This window comes from Musca domestica, unplaced genomic scaffold (assembly GCF_030504385.1).
Source record: "Musca domestica strain aabys unplaced genomic scaffold, Musca_domestica.polishedcontigs.V.1.1 88, whole genome shotgun sequence".
NCBI classification, from domain to species: Eukaryota; Metazoa; Arthropoda; class Insecta; order Diptera; family Muscidae; genus Musca; species Musca domestica.
This window is the reverse complement of record NW_026712428.1, coordinates 356,792-380,538: the sequence shown is the minus strand read 5'-3', so window position 1 is coordinate 380,538 and position 23,747 is coordinate 356,792. Positions and strand designations below refer to the sequence as shown.

The 23,747-nt window shown below is 39.1% G+C and overlaps 1 protein-coding gene across 1 annotated transcript; it reads left to right on the top strand.

The window, feature by feature from the left end:
• Positions 1–243: 243 nt before the first annotated feature.
• Positions 244–6,653, top strand: LOC131806757 (uncharacterized). Its single transcript, XM_059131418.1, has 2 exons — positions 244–2,266; positions 5,052–6,653. The coding sequence occupies exons 1-2, from the start codon at positions 728–730 to the stop codon at positions 5,061–5,063; spliced, it is 1,551 nt and encodes a 516-aa protein (XP_058987401.1). The 5' UTR covers positions 244–727; the 3' UTR covers positions 5,064–6,653.
• Positions 6,654–23,747: the final 17,094 nt, after the last annotated feature.

Below are 23,747 nucleotides of genomic sequence, written 5' to 3'. Positions count from 1 at the left end.
CCGCTGTGCCAAAGCCGCCGCCACCCTATTCGCCGCTCGCCTATTCATCGGGCCGCCGCTGTGCCAAAGCCGCCGCCACCCTATTCGCCGCTCGCCTATTCATCGGGCCGCCGCTGTGCCAAGCTGCCGCCACTACTATTCGTCGCTCGCCTATTCATCGGGCCGCCGCTGTGCCAAGCTGCCGCCACTACTATTCGTCGCTCGCCTATTCATCGGGCCGCCGCTGTGCCAAAGCCGCCACCACCCTATTCGTCGCTCGCCTATTCATCGGGCCGCCGCTGTGCCAAGCTGCCGCCACTCTATTCGTCGCTCGCCTATTCATCGGGCCGCCGCTGTGCCAAGCTGCCACCACGGCTACCCGTTTATTAACATTTCGACTGAACTTTGTGATTTAGTGTTCTTCGTAAAAAGTTCTGAACGTGATTTTATTGTGTTTAGTGTAGTGTTTAGTGTTATTTAAGGAAATAAATTTATAACGTTTTAAGAAAATATTTTTGCTTCGCTCTCTCTCTCTCTTTATGTCCTAACAAATAAATTTTTGTGACGACTCTGGCCCCCGCTGAACCTACCCCAGCTTCAAAGTGAAAACGCGTCGTCACAATGGCGCCCGAGCAGGGACTATAAAAGAGAGAAAGAATAAATAAATGAGTGAACAATAATTAGACAAATACAGATGAAAACCCAGTGAAAAAAAAAAAACAGTTAAAAAAAAAAAAAAAAAAAAAAAATGTCAAACGAAAAGACAATGTTGAAGGTCTCCTGGGCCTATATGCTAAAGCAAGAAGACTTGGTAACATATCTTACTGAATTCAATCTTGATCCAGTTGGAAAAGTGGACGATCTCCGAAAAAGATGGGCTAAATTTCTCCACAACGACCATGAAGCCGATGTATACAGACGGCTTATAGAGTTGCAGAACAAACATGAAAGTACCAGTCCGACCAAATCGCCGACATTGCGAGCCGTCACAAAACAACCCCTTATAACCGTAACACCGTGTGGAGCAGAAGCAATAGTATTATCCCCAATAAAAACAGAGTACGCCCTTCCCCACATTTCCGCGGAAAGGTCACATGGAGAGTCAAGCACAGGGGTAACAAACGATCAAAAAGTACAGAAGATGTCGCCAACAAACCCCGAATATGGATTTCAAAAAGATTCTCCGCCCAAGCCATCCAATAATTCGTCGTTACTCGTAATTCTCGACCAAATCCGAAAATGGAATATTACTTTTGAAAATGGTATGGACCCTATTGGATTCGTAGAACGTGTAGAAGAAATGGCTGAAATGTACATCGTGGAATTGAATCAAATAATTAAAGTAATGCCAGAGTTGTTACGAGGTAAAGCTTTAATCTGGCTAAGGAACAACAACCGACACTGGACTACCTGGAACGAATTTAAGAGTGATTTTCTGAAATTCTTTTTGCCACCGAGATACTTTGAGAAATTGGAGGATGAAATTAGGAGAAGGATACAGCGTAATAAGGAGCCGTTTAAGGAATATGTACTCTCTATACAGCATCTTATGCAGCACACCAATATGACCGAAGAACAAAAATTGGAACGAATTTTTAGAAACGCGCATTCGGATTATCAATGGTACATTCGCCGTAAAGACTTTACCACACTTTCGGAATTGATCTCCTTGGCAGACGAACTCGAAAGCATACCAAATAATTCTCGGTCAGAACAGCCTCGAAATCAACAAAACTATAATCGACGTGCGGACAACTCTAGAAATAACCTGTATTGCACCAATCAAGGTGACCAAGTGCTAAACGAAAGCTCATCCAATCCAGAAACGCAGCAGGATGAACCCCCGGCAAAGAAGAGTAACCAGAATATTACATCATTGCAATGTGAAGAATATCGCCTTACTGCAACTGTCTTAATAGAGGGGAAAGCTATTAAAGCAACTGTCGACACTGGTGCCACTAGCTGTTTTATAAAAAGAGAATTTGCGGAAAAAATCAAGAAAAGGTTTACTTATTCACGGCATGAGGCAAATGTTATCCTCGCAGACGGCACCACGGTGAACATCACAAGATCAACAGTGTTACCTGTTACATTTGGAAACCAAAGCTCAGATGTTACATTTCTCATCATGCCGCAATTCAAGGAAAACATCATATTGGGATTGGAATTTCTAAAACAGTTCCACACGACCATTCACTGCGCCGGTATAAGTGTCAAATTAAGTAAGCCAACCACATCAACGGAGCATTGTACCGTGGCTATAGGAGAGGAAACCCCATCAAAAGAGGTAATAGATACAATGACAGCTACGAATAATGTATCCCCCAGACCTAAATTCTTAAACGATGAATTGAGTAAAACGCAATGTGAGATCGTTGAAAATTTTCTGGCACAGGAACTCCCTAAGTTCCAACAATTAAATGGCCTATCGTCAATAGCTGAACATAAGATTGTAATGACCGACGATCGACCCATTAAATTAAGATATGCTCCGCGAAATCCTGCAATGCAAGCCGTGATTAATGCCGAAGTGAGAAAGCTCGAAGAACGAGGATGTATAGAGCCGTCTACAAGCCCATACTGTTTCCCCATCACATTAGTCAGAAAGAAAAATGGGAATTGGAGAACTTGTATGGATTTTCGCCAATTGAATAAACGTTCTGTTCCAGATGCCTACCCTTTACCCCGCATCGACACAATACTGAATCGACTACGGGATGCCAAATACGTGAGTAGCCTGGACCTTAAAGACGGATATTGGCAAATACCTATGGCGAAGGAGAGCAGAAAATACACGGCCTTTGCGGTAGCTGGTAAAGGTCTATATCAGTGGAAAGTGATGCCTTTCGGTTTGCATTCAGCACCGGCAACCTTCCAACGGGCATTAGATAGTGTGATTGGGCCTGAAATGGACCCCCACGCTTTTGCATACCTTGACGATATCATCGTCATTGGAAAAACGTTTGAGGAACACTTGCGGAACTTGAGAGAAGTGTTCAGAAGATTGCGATCAGCTAACCTGAGAATAAACATTGAGAAATGCGAATTTTTCAGAAAAGAAACGAAGTATTTAGGCCATGTTGTGAGTAGCGAGGGAATAAAGACGGATCCAGATAAAGTTGCCGCAATAGTGGAAATGAAACCTCCAACATCGGTAAAGGAGGTACGAAGATTTCTTGGAGTAGCATCTTGGTACCGAAGATTTGTCCCACAGTTTGCAACAATTTCACAACCATTGACTAGTCTTCTTAAAAAGGGAAAACACTGGAAATGGGGTCCCGAACAACAAGAAGCATTCTCAGACCTAAAAGCAAAGTTAACTGAAGCCCCCGTTCTGGCTTGTCCGGATTTCACAAAGACGTTCATATTGCAAACTGATGCCAGCAACTATGGCCTTGGAGCAGTTCTAACACAGGAGTTAGATAACGTGGAACGTGTCATAGCCTACGCCAGCAGACATTTAAAACAGGCTGAAAAGAACTACTCAGCGACTGAAAAGGAATGTCTAGCCATACTGTGGGGCATTAGACACATGAGACCCTATTTAGAGGGTTACCAGTTTATAGTTATTACCGATCATTTGGCCCTAAAATGGTTAAATTCTATTGAAAGCCCTACAGGTCGACTCGCACGTTGGGCTCTCGAGCTACAGCAATATAATTTTTTGATCAGATACCGTAGAGGAAAACAGAACGTTGTGGCGGATGCGCTTTCGAGAACACCTTTGGAAACGTTAGACCTAGCCACAGTAAAATATGACACCAGTCCGTGCCCATGGCTAGAAAAGTTGAAGGAAACCATAACCAAGAATCCGAAGAAGTATCCAGACTATACAATCATTGAGGGAAATGTTTATCGACATTTTCCCAAGCAAATAAACGATGAAGATTGCACACCATGGAAGCTGTGTGTGCCCACCGGATCAAGGATTCAGGTCCTTAGAGAAAATCATGACAGTGTCACCGGAGGTCATTTGGGAGTGCGAAAGACTAGCAACAAGGTGGCGAACCGATATTTTTGGCCTGGTATGTTCCAGGACATCAAACGTTATGTCCAGCAGTGCGAATGTTGCCAAAAATATAAAGTCAGCCAACAGAAACCAGCAGGGGAAATGTTGATAAGAATCCCGGAGGAACCATGGGCCACTATTTGTGCGGACTTCGTAGGACCCCTACCGCGATCTAAGCACGGTAACTCAATGCTACTCGTTATTATGGATAGATTCTCAAAATGGACGGAGTTGGTTCCATTGCGGAAGGCTACGACAGAGGGCTTAATAAAGGCATGCAGAGAAAGAATTATTTCTAGATATGGGGTTCCAAAAATATTGATAACCGATAACGGAACCCAATTCACTAGCAACCAATTCGAAAAATTCCTAGCAGAAATGGGTATAAAGCATCAACTTACGGCTCCTTACACCCCGCAAGAGAACCCTACTGAAAGGACAAATCGGACAGTGAAAACAATGATAGCACAAGTTTCGAAACAACATAATACATGGGACGATATGCTGCCCGAAATAATGTTAGCCATAAACACTAGTGCATCAGAATCCACTGGATATTCGCCGGCATACCTGACACAAGGAAGAGAACCGCGACTGCCCCAGGCATTATATGATCAGCTCACAACAGGAACTGGTGCTAGAATAGTCTTACCAGAAGACCGTGCCCAGGAGTTGAAAGAAATATTTAAGATAGTGCGTCGAAACTTGGCAAAAGCATCTCAAAACCAGCGGAGACAGTACAACCTTAGACGACGAGTTTGGAAACCAAAGATTGGGGAGCAAGTTCTAGTTCGTCTACATCCTCAGTCGAAGGCCGTCGAAAATTTCGCCGCCAAACTAGCGCCCAAATACGGAGGGCCGTTTGTCGTACAAAAATTCCAATCTCCAGTAATCGTTGTAGTCCGAGGAAAAGACAACATCACCCGCGTCGCGCACTTAAGTGAAATTAAGCCTTTTTATGAAGAACAAAATTAAATTGTAGACATAGAAGTAGAATGTTGATTGTAGTTCCACTTACGTTTATGTGATGCCATTTCATTATAATTTCTTATTTTATTTTTAGACATTAAATTGACAATACCCAAACTAATCAGTGTCCTAATATAAGCCCATACTTCAAAGACCATCGCAATTCTCAAAATTTCAACATCACGATGGAGCAAGATAGCCCCAACACGAAAAAATTCAAACGGGCGAAGGAGAAATTTCGAGCTCATCTGGAACAAGTCGAGGCTCAAAGGCGAAGGACAATATTTTTAGACGAAGGTCCTAGTACCAGCCGAAAGAGGAGAACAAATCAATACCGTAAGCCCAAAACAAGATGGCAAGCAGTACCGCATAATAATATCAGCAGACGGGGTAGTGAAGGTATCTCTCCGAACTTCTGCAATTGGTCTCTAACATACCTTCCTATTCGACCGAGATATAGTCGAACAAAAGTGCCCATGTCGGAGAAATAAAAGGTTACATAACACCCTAGGGCTTCCTGGCTATTGAAACCCAATAGCAATAGAGAAAGCAAATCAAGGAATCAAAAATCAGAGGGAGGAAGAGATGCCATGTAACGCCCAAAAGTCATGCTTTCGTTTTTGGGGTACATTATTATTTTAAATACCATTTTTACTTACGTCCCCTAGTAGAAAGAAGTATACTTAAAATACAACATTGGAACCCCTGGTGGCAAATGGCGGAACTACGCAAAACTGTCAGATTGGGATCAGCTGCTGTCATGAGAAAACAACAATCGTTGTCCAGCCAAAAAGGTATAAAAGGAGACGCATTTCACACAATCGGGATCAGTCTTCTGTTGATGGCTGGTAAGTCAAGTGTGATTGGGAGGAAGAAAAGGCGCGCAACCTCGGTTGAATTGAGTCTTAGTAAGCCAAACAATAAGCCTTGACTATTTGTGGAGACTGGACTGGACTGATCGCAGGGTCAAGTGAGGGTTGTAGCAATACTCCCTATTCTTCGGGCTGCGTTGACGGCGACTGAACGCAGGGTCAAGTGAGGGTTGTAGCAATACTCCCTATTCTTCGGGCTGCGTTGACGGCGACTGAACGCAGGGTCAAGTGAGGGTTGTAGCAATACTCCCTATTCTTCGGGCTGCGTTGACGGCGACTGAACGCAGGGTCAAGTGAGGGTTGTAGCAATACTCCCTATTCTTCGGGCTGCGTTGACGGCGACTGAACGCAGGGTCAAGTGAGGGTTGTAGCAATACTCCCTATTCTTCGGGCTGCGTTGACGGCGACTGAACGCAGGGTCAAGTGAGGGTTGTAGCAATACTCCCTATTCTTCGGGCTGCGTTGACGGCGACTGAACGCAGGGTCAAGTGAGGGTTGTAGCAATACTCCCTATTCTTCGGGCTGCGTTGACGGCGACTGAACGCAGGGTCAAGTGAGGGTTGTAGCAATACTCCCTATTCTTCGGGCTGCGTTGACGGCGACTGAACGCAGGGTCAAGTGAGGGTTGTAGCAATACTCCCTATTCTTCGGGCTGCGTTGACGGCGACTGAACGCAGGGTCAAGTGAGGGTTGTAGCAATACTCCCTATTCTTCGGGCTGCGTTGACGGCGACTGAACGCAGGGTCAAGTGAGGGTTGTAGCAATACTCCCTATTCTTCGGGCTGCGTTGACGGCGACTGAACGCAGGGTCAAGTGAGGGCTGTAGCAATACTCCCTATTCTTCGGGCCGCCGCTGTGCCAAAGCCGCCGCCACCCTATTCGCCGCTCGCCTATTCATCGGGCCGCCGCTGTGCCAAAGCCGCCGCCACCCTATTCGCCGCTCGCGTATTCATCAGGCCGCCGCTGTGCCAAGCTGCCGCCACTACTACTCGCCGCTGACGTATTCATCGGGCCGCCGCTGTGCCAAAGCCGCCGCCACCCTATTCGCCGCTCGCCTATTCATCGGGCCGCCGCTGTGCCAAAGCCGCCGCCACCCTATTCGCCGCTCGCCTATTCATCGGGCCGCCGCTGTGCCAAGCTGCCGCCACTACTACTCGCCGCTGACGTATTCATCGGGCCGCCGCTGTGCCAAAGCCGCCGCCACCCTATTCGCCGCTCGCCTATTCATCGGGCCGCCGCTGTGCCAAAGCCGCCGCCACCCTATTCGCCGCTCGCCTATTCATCGGGCCGCCGCTGTGCCAAAGCCGCCGCCACCCTATTCGCCGCTCGCCTATTCATCGGGCCGCCGCTGTGCCAAAGCCGCCGCCACCCTATTCGCCGCTCGCCTATTCATCGGGCCGCCGCTGTGCCAAGCTGCCGCCACTACTATTCGTCGCTCGCCTATTCATCGGGCCGCCGCTGTGCCAAGCTGCCGCCACTACTATTCGTCGCTCGCCTATTCATCGGGCCGCCGCTGTGCCAAAGCCGCCACCACCCTATTCGTCGCTCGCCTATTCATCGGGCCGCCGCTGTGCCAAGCTGCCGCCACTCTATTCGTCGCTCGCCTATTCATCGGGCCGCCGCTGTGCCAAGCTGCCACCACGGCTACCCGTTTATTAACATTTCGACTGAACTTTGTGATTTAGTGTTCTTCGTAAAAAGTTCTGAACGTGATTTTATTGTGTTTAGTGTAGTGTTTAGTGTTATTTAAGGAAATAAATTTATAACGTTTTAAGAAAATATTTTTGCTTCGCTCTCTCTCTCTCTTTATGTCCTAACAAATAAATTTTTGTGACGACTCTGGCCCCCGCTGAACCTACCCCAGCTTCAAAGTGAAAACGCGTCGTCACAATAGTAAGGACTATGACGCGAACGGTGCCTATAATCCGTATGCGGACGACGCCGACTATTACTTGTGGGTTTAACCACGGTCTTCGAATCGACGTGAAGAAGAGTGTGGTGATCTTCGTTGCATACGGCACACTTTCTTTTACTTTGATAGTCCCTGGCTTGGTGGTTCGCTAAACACCGTATGCAATCATTAAATTTAACAACAACTCTACGACGCATGTCAACATTCATGACGCGGAAGTCGCCACATCTATCCAAAGGGTGCATGCGGTCACAAAGGCGACATTTATGGGAGGCCGCAGATGAGTCCCGAGAGGATTCTCACCTACTAGATTTGGCCGACTCCTCCAACGAGTGAGGAGTGGCAACCGGAGCCGCAAATGGACCCGAAGATCCGGACTCGGTTCGCGATTTTTCAATTTGGAGGTTATCGGCAGGGACCGGAGCAGCAGATGAATCTACAGATATGGATTCGGACTCGGTTTGCATCAATTCGACAGTAGAGGCGAGGGCCGCAGATGAATCCGACTTGTTCGATTCGGACCCAGGCTCAGATATTTTTACAGCTCCAATGGGTTCCACAAGAGCAGCTTCAGCGGCAGCCGTCAATACCGTCATCAACGTTAAAAAGCTCATCTTCCGAATATACTTTCATCGACATACTAGATAATGAGAAGAGAATTATTTAATTACTTATCAAAGGGTCGTCGGCCAGAACGACCAACTTGGCGATGGGCCGTCTTACAACGCCGTTCTCGGTTCGGACGTCCGCGACTCGAACGTGACCGTCAGTTCCCGGATGAACATTTACGACACGGCCTAAATTCCACGACGTTGGCGGAAGCTGGTCATGACGAACAACAACTAGATCGTCTATGCTAACTCGCACTCTGGAAATTTCCATTTATACCTCATGTGTAAATGTTTCAAATATTCCTCTTTCCACCTGAAACTAAACTGGTGGGCGAGGGCCTGAACTTTCCTAGACCGATTAACGAAGCTTAATGGTTGCTCTGTAATGAGAGGTTCAGGCGGTGCTAACAAAGGGAGAACCGTGCGACTTCGGACAAAAACTTTTCCAATCAGCCTCAGTAGCTGTTAAAAGTTAATCATCTTCGCTGTAACAATAATTGGGGGATCAAACAATTTCGCAAAAGCTGAAAGAACTTCCCTCTTAGTTTAACTGGGGTTATTAACTGTAGAGTTAACTGCAAAGTAGACAAAAATCTAAAATCAAATTTCACTTAACGCCCACAGGTTTGTGACTACTACCTCCAACATACGATAATAATTGAGCGTCAACCAAAAGCTCAGGGGGGATCGATCTATAAATGCTCTATTATTGGTGGTCCTGTGCTGCTGGTATAGGGCCCGTGACAAGCCAGCCGAACACTGAGTTTTGAGCCAGTAAAGCTCCAGACAAAATCGAACGACAACCATCTAAAACAATATTGGGGTAAAGATAAAGTTGGAGTCGAATTACCCAATGTAAAATCTTCCCGATGCAACAATGTATGATGTGCCTTATTGCACTTCGAACAACGACGTTTGCTATCACATTTCTTTACTTCATGATCGTTACGAAGACAGTTCATGCAAAGATGATGGCGTTTTATTACTTTATACCGATCAACGGGTTTTAAGCTCTTAAAGCGGGGACAGTCATACAATTTATGACGTTGATTTCGACAAATGACACAATTTGAATTTTTCGAAGCGCTAGGAGAAGAAGGCGATCCTAATACATTAATATGCGAATGATGCGCTTGAACTTGTCTATTACAAAACCGTTTAGACTGATCGGTGCCACGCATGTCATAATGACACATGAGCGTACGAATTCTCTCAGCGAGAAAAGCATCCAAGTCCTTCCAAGACGAAAGAGAGGATTTATCCTGTACACTTTGCTCCCAAAGGGTCTGAGTAAGTTTTTGCAGTCGTTAGAGACACAAAAATACAAGAATCGGATCCCAATTTTGAGATTTAACATCGTAAATTGCCATCGAAGTTAAAAAACCATTTATACCGCTTTGGATCGTCTTTAATCCTGAACTAGTCTCACTATAGAGAACAGGAATATCGAATAAAACCTTTAACTGGTTATAAACAAGAAGTCGACGATTGTCATAAGTTTCGATCAAAGCCTTCCAAGCCGGCGCGAAACTACGATTAGTTAGTGGAAACTTTGACACTATCTCGCGAGCTTCCCCTGTCGTCTTCCGGACCAAATGTCGCTTAGACGAGCATTATTGATGTACACAGCGGTAAACAAATCCCTAAAGGTTGGCCATGAGTGGAAATCGCCGTTAAAAACATCTGTGTCACAAGGCGGCAGAGCTAGATTATGTACAACATCTGAATTTGAAACAAAATCTAAAGTTCGAAAACTCGCACTACTATTCCCCACAATAGAGGTAAGCGGAGTCTGAATCTGCGAAGCCTAATTCGAAACATTCAATTGGTTTCGCGTTTCAACCGACGTTTTCGGCATAACAGGATTCGGTGATTTTTCTAGGGTTTCACCCGGGGTTTCTAACAACGACGCTACCGAACCACTAACGCTTTACCAACTCAAACTCAAAATTTTCCAAAAAATCGTCCAAATTTGTTAAATGTTCAAGGAACGTATGCCAAGAATTTACCAAAACAGCACTATAGGGCCAAAAAACTTGAGAACTTTCGCGAAGTAATTGCCTTGAACTTCTCACACTATAGTGAAAAATCAAAATTTGAACTCTAAATTTCAAAATTATAATCTAAAATTAGATATTTAGCACCCGATAATAAGGTACCACGAAAAATGTGAAGAAATCAATAAATAAATATAAAATTTTCAAAAAATATATCAATAAATATATATCCAAATTATCAAATTTTCTAAAAATTGTATATTTTACCGGTAATTTTCCAAAAAACCGTATTTTCGCGCACAAAAAATTTAAAATATTTTAGTTTTTACTATTTCTAACGAAAATATATAGATTATTTCAATTTTATTTTAAAAGTTACCTACAATTTAGGGAGATTATCATTCAGAACGTAGCGTGATTTTTCAAAAAATATTGACCAAATACAAAATTTTCGAATAAAATCTCCAAAATTAATTAAAAATTTCAAATTCCGCACGAAAAATATCAATTTTAACACTTTTTACTCAAAAAGTCGTATTGACCGATCGTAGGGTGCACGCGTTATTTATTTTTTCGAAGACGTCGTTTTATTACATAATAATTATTCCAAACCAAAATCAATTTTTTTCATATTTTATATTACAGGTCGTTTTATCACGGTTCACCTGTAATGCAACGGACGATAGAAAAATATCAAACGTTTGCACCAAACGTTTGTATGTATACGCTTATGTGTGGGCTGACCGATCAAGCAGTGATCATCAGCTATGTGCCTATTACTGCGTTTGTATGTTTGTATATCGATCGTTAGCGAACAACCAAACAAACCAATGTAATTGCTGCGTGTATTTTTTGGGGGTGATTTTTAATAAATATTTTAATTAGCAAAAATGCAAATTTGCAAAACATTTAACAATTTTTTAATTTCAAATATACCGATCGATAGGAAATTTAACGTACATTAAAATGACACCCGACAACAATATTTTATTTTCACTAGAAATGCCAAAAAATACACTTTTTTCACAATTATTTTGGTTTGTTTGTTTTCTATGATTTTTTTTCGAATGCCGACGGCAAAACAATATTTGCAAAACTAGATGGCGGGGGAACGGGGTACGCGACGCGTTGTAAAACGGCCACTGAACAAATTAATGACACGAATTATTGTTGTTTTACACAATTTTTTCGAAAATTCTTTCCTTAGAGAATATTGTTTATTTTTTCACAAGGCACTTTTTTCGCTTTACGTACCTTGTTGTTTTTAATGGAAACACGATTATGATGATGATAATGATGATGACGATGAATGTGATGATGTGGACTCTATGTTTTGTTGGTGAGGATGCTTTGCAAAAGAACAAAAGAAGAAAACAATTAATTTCTTGTTGCCGACAGCTCGTTATCCAGTCCGAAGTGACCAATGTTTGCGCCAATGCGGGGAAAGGGGGAATTGCAAAGCAAACCAATACAAAATTAAATAAATAAAAACACACAATAGTGGGGTTAGTTTTATAATATAAAATAAGGAAAAAGCCAGGCTTTATTGATAAATAATAAAAAAAAAAGGATTTGGTAAACAATATTACCTTAATTTGCACGATAGCGGGGGAGAGCCTTCGTTCGTATCGGGGCGATAGAAGAAGAGAGTGTTTTTAATAACAAAACAACGATCCCAACATGAAGTAAGGCGGCGTTGGCGTCATTCGCCACTCGTTGAAATCTGTTGACATTGACAGATTTTAACGATGTTAATCATTTAAAAGTAATTATGCGTTAACCCATTGTTTACGTAGCAAACCACTAATTTTCAATCTAAATTAAACACCTATATTGTTTTATTTTTATAAAAACAAAGTTTGTTTATTAGTGGAGAACGGTGGTAATGTGGGCGCATGCTTTTCGGGGAACCAAAGAATTAAATAAACAATATTCTTTTGGAAAATCTTCTAAATTTTTACAATTGCACTTATAAACATTTTCATCTTTCTCCACTCGTTATGTTTTCGGTCTACCTGAACGAAGTAGCATAACCATGTAAGTTGGTTATGTCTGTTACAACAAAAACCTCTTCGTCGACCGTGCCTTGTCTATTAATAAAACAGTGTTGGCTTGTTTTTTCGGGATAACATAGTTTTTTGTTGTTTCAAACTGGTCAGGCTTAACCCCTTTATTGTTGTTTTTATAAAAGCAACATTTGATTATTGCTGGAGAACAATGGTAATGTTTACCAGGGGGAAGGCAGGGAATACCTAATTTTCGGTAAGAGCCACCAACCTCATCAGTTCCCTTGTTTATTGTCTGGGATATTCTCCCCAGAATATATCTTAGAAATAACTTCTGGGACAAAACAAAATTTTTTCCCAAGTGACGAGATCGTAAGCTAAGCAGAAGAGGAACCAAAGAATTACATAGGACTAAAGATCTTTTGGAAAACCTTTACAACTTTCTCCACTCGTTATGCTTTCGTTCTACCTGAACGAAGTAGTATAGCCATGTAAGTTGGTTTTGTCTGTTACAACAAAAAACCCCTTCGTCGACCGTGCCTTGTCTCCTAATAAAACAGTGTTAATAGAACGTTTGTTTGGCAGGGAATACCTAGGTTTCGGTAAGAGCCACCAACCTCATCAGTTCCCTTGTTTTTTGTTTGGCATATTCTCCCCAGATGATATTTTAAAAATAACTTCTATAAAAAAAAAAACATTTTTCACCCAGTGACCAGATCGTAAGCTCAGTAGAAGAGGAACCAAAGAATTAAATAAAACTAAAATTCTTTTGGACTGTCTTCCAAATATTACAATCGCACTTATAAACATTTACATCTTTCTCCGCTCGTTATGCTTTCCTTCTACCTGTAGGAAGTACCATAACCGTTTAAGTTGGTTTTGTCTATTACAACAAAAACCCTTCGTAGACCGTGCCTTGTCTATTAATAAAACAGTGTTGGCTTGTTTTTTCGGGATAACATAGTTTTTTGTTGTTGCAAACTGGTCAGGCTTAACCCCTTTATTGTTGTTTTTATAAAAACAACATTTGATTATTATTGGGAACAATGGTAATGTTTACCAGGGGGGAAGGCAGGGAATACCTAATTTTCGGTAAGAGCCACCAACCTCATCAGTTCCCTTGTTTATTATCTGGGATATTCTCCCCTGAAGATATCTTAAAAATAACTTCTATAACAAAAACATTTTTTACTCAAGTGACCAGATCGTAAGCTCAGTAGAAGAGGAACCAAAGAATTAAATAAAACTAAAATTCTTTTGGACTGTCTTCCAAATATTACAATCGCACTTATAAACATTTACATCTTTCTCCGCTCGTTATGCTTTCCTTCTACCTGTAGGAAGTACCATAACCGTTTAAGTTGGTTTTGTCTATTACAACAAAACCCTTCGTAGACCGTGCCTTGTCTATTAATAGAACAGCGTTGGCTTGTTTGTTCGGGATACCATATTATTTTGTTGTTCCAAAATGGTCAGGCTTTACCCCTATATTGTTTTTTAAAAAAACAACGTTTGTTATTAGTGGAGAACGATGGTAATGTGGGAGCTTGCTTTTCGGGAACCAAGAATTAAATAAACAATATTCTTTTGGAAAATCTTCTAAATTTTACAATTGCACTTATAAACATTTACATCTTTCTCCTCTCGTTATGATTTCGGTCTTCCTGAACGAAGTAGCATAACCATGTAAGTTGGTTATGTCTGTTACGACAAAAAAACCCCTTCGTCGACCGTGCCTTTTCTCCTAATAGAACAGTGTTAATAGAACCTTTGTTGGCAGGGAATACCTAGGTTTCGGCAAGAGCCACCAACCTCATCATTCCCTTGTTTATTGTCTGAGATATTCTCCCCTGAAGATATCTTAAAATAACTTCTATGACAAAAAACATTTTTACCCAAGTGACCAGATCGTAAGCTCAGTAGAAGAGGAACCAAAGAATTAAATAAAACTAAATTTCTTTTGGACAGTCTTCTAAATATTACAATCGCACTTATAAACATTTACATCTTTCTCCGCTCGTTATGCTTTCGGTCTTCCTGAACGAAGTAGCATAACCATGTAGTTGGTTAGGTCTGTTACAACAAAAAACCCTTCGTCGACCGTGCTTGTCTCTTAATAGACCAGTGTTAATAGAACGTTTGTTTGGTAGGGAATGCCTAGGTTTCGGTAAGACCACCAACCTCATCATGTCCCTTTTCTATTGTCTGGGATATTCTCCCCAGAAGATATTCTTAAAAATAACTTCTATGACAAAAAACATTTTTTAACCAAGTGACCAGATCGTAAGCTCAATAGAAGAGGGACCAAAGAATTAAATAAAACTAAAATTCTTTTTTTATACGATTTATTCATTTATTCTTTTCATATACAAAGGCCTCTGCGCCATTAAGGCATTTTAGTAGCGGCACAATTAAAATAACTATTAGATGAATAACATACAGATCAAAATTGTAAAATGTACAAATAAAATAGTTTAAAATTTATAAAAGGAGCTCCTCATCATTCGTAACAGATACTTTTTAATTTCTGATTTAACAGATACTTTTTAATTTCTGATTGTAATATTTCAAAATTCATGGGTTAATCATTACATAATTTACTACCAAAATGTTGGATACGTTTCTGAGTTTTTCACTACGGGCAGAGTACAACTTGTAGTAGGTCATTATTGCGAATATTATATGAAATGTGATTTGGCGAAAACATTATTGTATGGTTTTCCAATGCCATTTAAACATTTGAAGACATATAACAATGATCGAAATTTATGAATTCCATAAACTGGTAAAACCGTTGGAAATTTATATTTATACAAATTTAGCGTAGAATACATCAATAGCAAATTTGCAACTGATTTCAGTGCTTTATTTTGCAATCGTTGAATCGATTTCAAATGTACTGTGGCTCCATATCCATAAATTATTGCCAAATAATATCAACTATTTGAATAAGAGCCTGGTTTCACGGTTAAATGTGTTCCTGAATTTATACAAAATATCTATTGCAGGAGCGAGTTTTGGATCTCAGATAATCAATATGATGATTCCACGAAAGGTTATTTGTATATGCAAACCTAAGTACTTAATTTCAGAAACGTCTTGAACTTCAGTACCATCAACATGAATACTGAAACTACCTCTAAAACGAACATATGGTCTAAACCGTATTAACTTTGTCTTTGTAGAATTAATAAAAATTCGATTCAAACGGACATTCAAATATTAATGAAGCATCATGTTCCATATACGACCATACACCAATTTCATGACTATATGGGTAGATTAAACATATGTCGTCGGCGTAAACGAACAGCTTACCAAAGAGTTGAAGTTGGGACAAATCGTTTATATATAAGGAAAATAAAAGAGGACCTAAGACACTGCCTTGAGGTACACCGTATTTACTGACTGAAGTCGACTTTGCTGCCATTTACTTCAATAAACTGCTTCCGATTGCATAGATAATCCTCTATTAACTGCAAAGTGTTTCCACGTATTCAATAAAGCTCTAATTTCTCAACAATATATTGTGATCCACCATATCGAAAGCCTTACTGAAATCATAGAAGACGCCAGCTACCCCAGAATTACTATCTAAACCACTATATATGAAATTTAGAACATTCATTGCTGCTTCTTCTGTACCACAGCCTTTTCTGAAACCAAACTGATATTCATGCAATATGTTATTTTGATTACAAAACGCAAAAAGTTGTTTATGTATTAGTCGTTCAAAAATGTTATCCACAATGGATAATATGATATTGGACGAAATTGTCTTCTTTTCTTATGTTTGTCTTCTTTTCTTAAGTTATTGGCTGTTGGTATAGGAACTACTTTATGGATTTTTAGAATTTCAGGAAAAACGATGCAATCTATCATTTTATTAAAAATTTTTACTAGATAAGGTCCAATTTAATCAACACACGACGATAGTATCTTCAATGAAATGCCATCATGACCACCACTTGTACCCTCAGGCAACTCAGAAACTAAGTTTTTTATTTCCGCATATGTTACAGATTGCAAAACAAAATTATCATTGTGATAAGATACAGTTCGAAAGTAATTATATTCGTCAGTGGGATATGTCAATATTTACTTTTCAATTCCTGAACAGAGCTAAGGAAATAATCATTAAACGCTCTGATACAATATGATCTCCTCTTACAATTTCTCCGTTACTGCCCTCAAGCAAGAATCTTCTATCGGTTTCTCGACCAATCGTACCATTTATAACTTGCCACGTTTTCCTGGCATCATTTTGGCATACTACTCAAATTTGACGAATAATATGTATTCATTGACACTCTATAATACGATTTTTTTTATAATTTTGCTAATTCGTTTTAGATTTTCCTGACCATTTTGTCGGCTTGGCTTCATCCTACGAAGCTTTAATAGCTTATTTTTTAAAAGAATCAATTTATGTAATTCCATTAATCCACGGAGCAATCCTTTTCTTTAAGTTGTATGTAGAATTTTTATGACTGTACTGTTCTCTAGAGCATTGTTAATACACGAAATCAAATTAGAAGTATCAATAGAGGGATTCATTGTAAAAGGCAATAAGGGAATTTGCACTTGCAACAACTCTTGACCTTTTTATAATCACGAACAATGAAGTTACTTGATATTATATCAGACTGCCCAATAGTTAAATCAATTACGCATGATATTAGATTATGGTCCGATAAATTATGTTCCACAGAGCTAACTTGAGGAGCTTTTTCCAAATTGGTATAAACGTGATCAATAGAAGTATTACTAAGCTTTCTGGTAACCAACGTATGACTGTTTTTGAAATCAAATGACGAAAGCAAATAAAGCAAGTCATTAGGATTCGAACCAAACTGCATAAATAAATTTTCCAACTTTCTCAAAAAACACGAGGCTCTACATCTCTGCGATCGGTAAAATGTTACTATGTTTAATGGCTTCCCATTAAACTTGACACCACAAGCTTGGCAACAAAACTTCAACACTTTGTTGAGTAACACATTTTTCCACTTGAAAAACATGTATTCTTTATAAATAATGATGTACCACCATAGCCATCCGACCTGCAACAATGAACAACATCGTATCCTAGGTCTGGCTTAAATTGTTATTTAACCAAGTTTCATGTATACAGATAATCGAAGGTAAAACAGTAAATTTTGCAATAATACTTTTAAAGCTACTAAAATTTGGAAATAGATGAGACGCTCCTGGCATTTACAGAGATAATATGCAATTTTCTTAAGGAATTGTTTAATTTTTTTTTTTTCATTTAATGAATCTATATTGTAAAATAGATATAAATACCATTTAAAGGATTAGATTTTAAATAATATTATCCGAACAACTAGCATATTTACGATGGTGATTCATAATTAACATCAGATCCATCATCCTCCATCTCATGCCTTGATTTACGCCGTTGCTGTTCATAGTTGCAGCTTCCTTCAATAAATTATCTACATCATCCATATATTTTATCAGTCTTGGCTTAGATAATTCACCTCGCTTGGCATAAACTCTCCACCAGTCGCATATACACCTCTAAATCCAATTTTCTTCAAGTTCTTTGCATTATTAAGTAGGATCATAGTTTCCTTACTTGAAAAATCATTTACGAATACCGTTTTAGTCGCCTCAACATCTTTCAACTTCGGCTTAATAGACATCAACATAACTTTCGATCTCTTCGAATCAAACTTAACAACAATGACTTGCTTCTATTTCGGTTATCATTCGGTTTTTTTTTTTCAGGAAATACGCATCACAAATTGTGTTTGGTGGTATTTCTACACCTGCATCTTTGAAAGTTTCAAAATATTTTCAGTGGCAGTTAATTCATTTGCTTCAACTCCCATAACGATACAATCATTTCTTACTCTTTGATCGTTTAAAAATTTAACAGATTTCTTTAATTCGGTAACTTCGATCTTTAGAGCACTGTTATCTTTCTGCACACCTTCAAGTTTTTTATGTTTTCTGCTACTCCTCTTAGAATATCATCAAATTGATTTGACATAAAACTCATCGCATCTTTCATTTCACATAGTTGATTCTGTTTTGATTGCAGCTAACTCAGTGGTGACAGAGTCATTGGTATTGTTTTTGCTTTTACTCTTGCTGCAAAGGTGACAAACAAACTCCTCACTCTTGTTTTGCAGAAGGTGTATAAATTGACGTTTGTTGAGAGATGCACAAACAACATGAAATTCTCTCTCACACTTATCACACTCTATGCTTTCATCCTCTTCGTCAACGACTTATTTCATTCAACACAAATTGTTTTTTATTTTTTAAACTGCGTCTACTGTTGTAGGCATTTTCATGTATCTCAGAATTCCGTTCGTTTGTTGTATACAATCACCGTATTATGAGTCTTTAAAAATTGCAAAGTACGATTTAATTAAAAAAAAAAAAAGAATTCAGATCGCTCTTACAGGGTTGCCAACTTCTATCTTTTGGAAAATCTTCTAAATCTTACAATGGCACTTATAAACATTTATATTTTTCTCCACTCAATATGCTTTCATTCTACCGAAAGAGCCACAAAAAACATTTTTCACCCAAATGACCAGATCGTAAGCTCAATAGAAGAGGAACCAAAGAATTAAATAAAACAAAATTCTTTGGGAAATCTTCTAAATTTTTAAAATTGCACTTATAAACATTTACATCTTTCTCCACCCGTTATGCTTTCGTTCTACCTGAACGAAATAGCATAACCATGCAAGTTGGTTTTGTCTGTTACAACAAAAACCCCTTCGTCGACCGTGCCTTGTCTATTTATAGAACAATGTTGGCTTGTTTTTTCGGGATAACATAGTATTTTGTTGCTGGAAACTAGTCAGGATTAACCCATTTATTGTTGTTTTTATAAAAATAACGTTGCTTATGAGTGAAGAACGATGGTAATGTGTACCAGGGGGTAAGGCAGTGAATACCTAGGTTTCGTAAAGATCCACCGGTCCTTACAGTAACTTGTTTTTTGTCTGGGGTATTCTCCCCAGAAGATATTTTAATAATAATTCTGTGACAAAAACATTTTTTACCCAAGTGACGAGATTGTGAGGTCAATAGAAGAGGAACCAAAAAATTAAATTAAACAATATTCTTTTGGAAAATCTCCTAACTTTTTACAATTACACTTATAAACATTTACATCTTTCTACACTCGTTATGCTTTCAGTCTACCTGAACGAAGTAGCATAACCATGTAAGTTGGTTATATCTGTTAGAACAAAAAGCTCTTCGTCGACCGTGACTTGTCTATTAATAGAACAGTGTTATAGAACGTTTGTTTATTAGTGGAGAACGATGGTAATGTGTACCAGGGGTAGGGCAGAAAATACCTAGATTTCGTAAAGAGCCACCGATCCTCATCATTTCCCTTGTTTTTTTGTCTGGGATTTTCTCCCCAAAAGATATTTTAATAATAACTTCTGTGACAAAAACATTTTTTACCCAAGTGACGAGATCGTAAGCTCAATAAAAGAGGACCAAAGAATTAAATAAAACTAAAATTCTTTTAGAAAATCTTCTAAATCTGACAATGGCAATTATAAACATTTATATATTTTTCCACTCAATATGCTTTCATTCTACCTGAACGAAGTAGCATAACCATGTATGTTGGCTTTGTCTGTTACAACAAAACCTCTTCGTCGACCGTGCCTTGCCTATTAATGGAAGTAGTATATAGTATTTCGTTGTTGCAAGCTGGTCAGGATTAACCCCTTTATTGTTATTTTTATAAAAAGAACATCTGTTTTTAGTGACGAACGATGGTAATGTTTACAAAGGGTGAGGCAGTGAATACCTAGGTTCCGGAGAGAGCCACCAATCCTCATCAGTTCCCTTGTTTTTGTTTGGCATATTCTCCCCAGATTATATTTTAAAAATAACTTCAATGACAAAAAAATCACACAAGTGACCAGATCGTAAGCTCAATAGAAGAGGAACCAAAGAATTAAATAAACTAAATTTCTTTTGGAAAGACTTCTAAATCTTACAATCGCACTTATAAACATTTACATCTTTCTCCGCTCGTTATACTTTACTTCTACCTGTAGGAAGTACCATAACCATTTAAGTTGGTTTTGTCTGTTACAACAAAACCCTTCGTCGACCGTGCCTTGTCTATTTCTAGAACAGTGTTGGCTTGTTTGTTTGGGATACCATGTCATCAGTCCCCTTGTTTTTAGCCTGGGATATTCTCCCCGAAGATATTTTAAAAATAACTTCTATGACAAAAGCCATTTTTTACCCAAGTGACGAGATCGTAAGCTCAATACAAGAGGTACTAGAGAATTAAATAAAACTAAAATTCTTTTGGAAAATCTTCTCAATCTTACCATCGCACTTGTAAACATTTACATCTTCTCCGCTCGTTATGCTTTCCTTCTACCTGTAGGAAGTACCATAACCATGTAAGTTGGTTTTGTCTATTACAACAAAAACCCCTTCGTCGACCGTGCCTTGTCTATTAATAGAACAGTGTTGGCTTGTTTGTTCGGGATACCATAGTATTTCGTTGTTGCAAAATGGTCAGGCTTTACCCCTTATGTTTTTTTTTTTTAAAAAAAAACAACGTTTGTTTATTAGTGGGAGAACGATGTTAATGTTTACCAGGGGGTAAGGCAGGGAATACCTAGGTACGGAAAGAGCCACCAATCCTCATCAGTTCCCTTGTTTTTTGTCTGGGATATTCTCCCCAGAAGAAATTTTAATAATAACTTCTGTGACAAAAACATTTTTTACCCAAGTGACGAGATCAATAGAAGAGGAACCATAGAATTAAATGAAACATATTCTTTTGCAAAATCTCCTAAATTTTTACAATTGCACTTATAAACATTTACATCTTTCTCCACTCGTTATGCTTTCGGTCTACCTGAACGAAGTAGCATAACCATGCAAGTTGGTTTTGTCTGTTACAACAAAACCCCTTCGTCGACCGTGCCCTGTCTCTTAATAGAACAGTGTTAGTAGAACGTTTGTTCATTAGTGGAGAAAGATGGTAATGTGTACCAGGGGTAGTGCAAAAAATACCTAGGTTTCGTAAAGAGCCACCGATCCTTATCAGTAACCTTGTTTTTTGTCTGACATATTCTCCCCAGAAGAAATTTTAATAATAACCTCTGTGACAAAAACATTTTTTACCCAAGTGACGAGATTGTGAGTTCAATAGAAGAGGAACCAAAGAATTAAATTTAACAATATTCTTTTGGAAAATCTCCTAATTTTTACAATTGCACTTATAAACATTACATCTTTCTCCACTCGTTATGCTTTCGGTCTACCTGAACGAAGTAGCATAACCATGTAAGTTTGTTATGTCTGTTACAACAAAAACCTCTTCGTCGACCGTGACTTGTCTATTAATAGAACAGTGTTAATAGAACGTTTTTTATTAGTGGAGAACGATGGTAATGTGTACCAGGGGTAGGGGCAGAAATACCTAGATTTCGTAAAGAGCCACCGATCCTCATCATTTCCCTTGTTTTTTGTCTGGGATTTTCTCCCCAAAAGATATTTTAATAATAACTTCTGTGACAAAAAAACATTTTTACCCAAGTGACGAGATCGTAAGCTCAATAAAAGAGGAACCAAAGAATTAAATAAAACTAAAATTCTTTTAGAAAATCTTCTAAATCTGACAATGGCAATTATAAACATTTATATATTTTCCACTCAATATGCTTTCATTCTACCTGAACGAAGTAGCATAACCATGTATGTTGGCTTTGTCTGTTACAACAAAAACCTCTTCGTCGACCGTGCCTTGTCTATTAATGGAAGTAGTATATAGTATTTCGTTGTTGCAAGCTGGTCAGGATTAACCCCTTTATTGTATTTTTATAAAAAGAACATCTGTTTTTTTTAGTGACGAACGATGGTAATGTTTACCAAAGGGTGAGGCAGTGAATACCTAGGTTCCGGAGAGAGCCACCAATCCTCATCAGTTCCCTTGTTTTTTGTTGGCAATTCTCCCCAGATTATTTAAAAAATAACTTCAATGACAAAAAAAAAATCACACAAGTGACCAGATCGTAAGCTCAATAGAAGAGGAACCAAAGAATTAAAAAAACTACATTTCTTTGGAAAGACTTCTAAATCTTACAATCGCACTTATAACATTTACATCTTTCTCCGCTCGTTATGCTTTACTCTACCTGTAGGAAATACCATAACCATTTAAGTTGGTTTTTTCTGTTACAACAAACCCCTTCGTCGACCGTGCCTTGTCTATTTCTAGAACAGTGTTGGCTTGTTTGTTTGGGATACCATGTCATCAGTCCCCTTGGTTTTTAGCCTGGGATATTCTCCCCAGAAGATATTTTAAAAAACTTCTATGACAAAAGCCTTTTTACCCAAGTGACGAGATCGTAAGCTCAATACAAGAGGTACTAGAGAATTAAATAAAACTAAAATTCTTTTGGAAAATCTTCTCAATCTTACCATCGCACTTGTAAACATTACATCTTTCTCCGCTCGTTATGCTTTCCTTCTACCTGTAGGAAGTACCAAACCATGTAAGTTGGTTTTGGTCTATTACAACCAAAAACCTTCGTCGACCGTGCCTTGTCTATTAATAGAACAGTGTTGGCTTGTTTGTTCGGGATACCATAGTATTTCGTTGTTGCAAAATGGTCAGGCTTTACCCCTATATTGTTTTTTTTTTAAAAAACAACGTTTGTTTATTAGTGGAGAACGATGTTAATGTTTACCAGGGGGTAAGGCAGGGAATACCTAGGTTCGGAAAGAGCACCAATCCTCATCAGTCCCTTGTTTTTTGTCTGCGATATTCTCCTCAGAAGAAATTTTAATAATAACTTCTGTGACAAAAACATTTTTACCCAAGTGACAAGATCGTAAGCTCCAATAGAAGAGGAACCAACGAATTAAATAAAACTAAAATTCTTTTGGAAAATCTTCTAAATCTTACAATGGCAATTTAAACATTTATATCTTTCTCCACTCATATGCTTTCATTCTACCTGTACGAGTAGCATAACCGTAAGTTGGCTTTGTCTGATTTAATAGAAACCAGTTGGCTGTGATTTTTCGGGGATAAATAGTATTTCGTTGTTGTAAACTGGTAAGGATTAACCCCTTTATTGTTATTTTTATAAAAAAGAACATCTTTTTTAGTGGCGAACGATGGTAATGTTGCCAAAGGTTGGACAGTGAATACCTAGGTTCCGGAGAGGAGCACCAATCCTTATCAGTTCCATTGTTGTTTGTTTGGGCATATTTCTCCCCAGATGATATTTTAGAATAACTTCTATGAAAAAAAAAAACATTTTTCACCCAGAGTGACCAGATCGTAAGCTCAATAGAAGAGGAACCAAAGAATTAATAAAACTAAATTTCTTTTTGTTAGTCTTCTAAA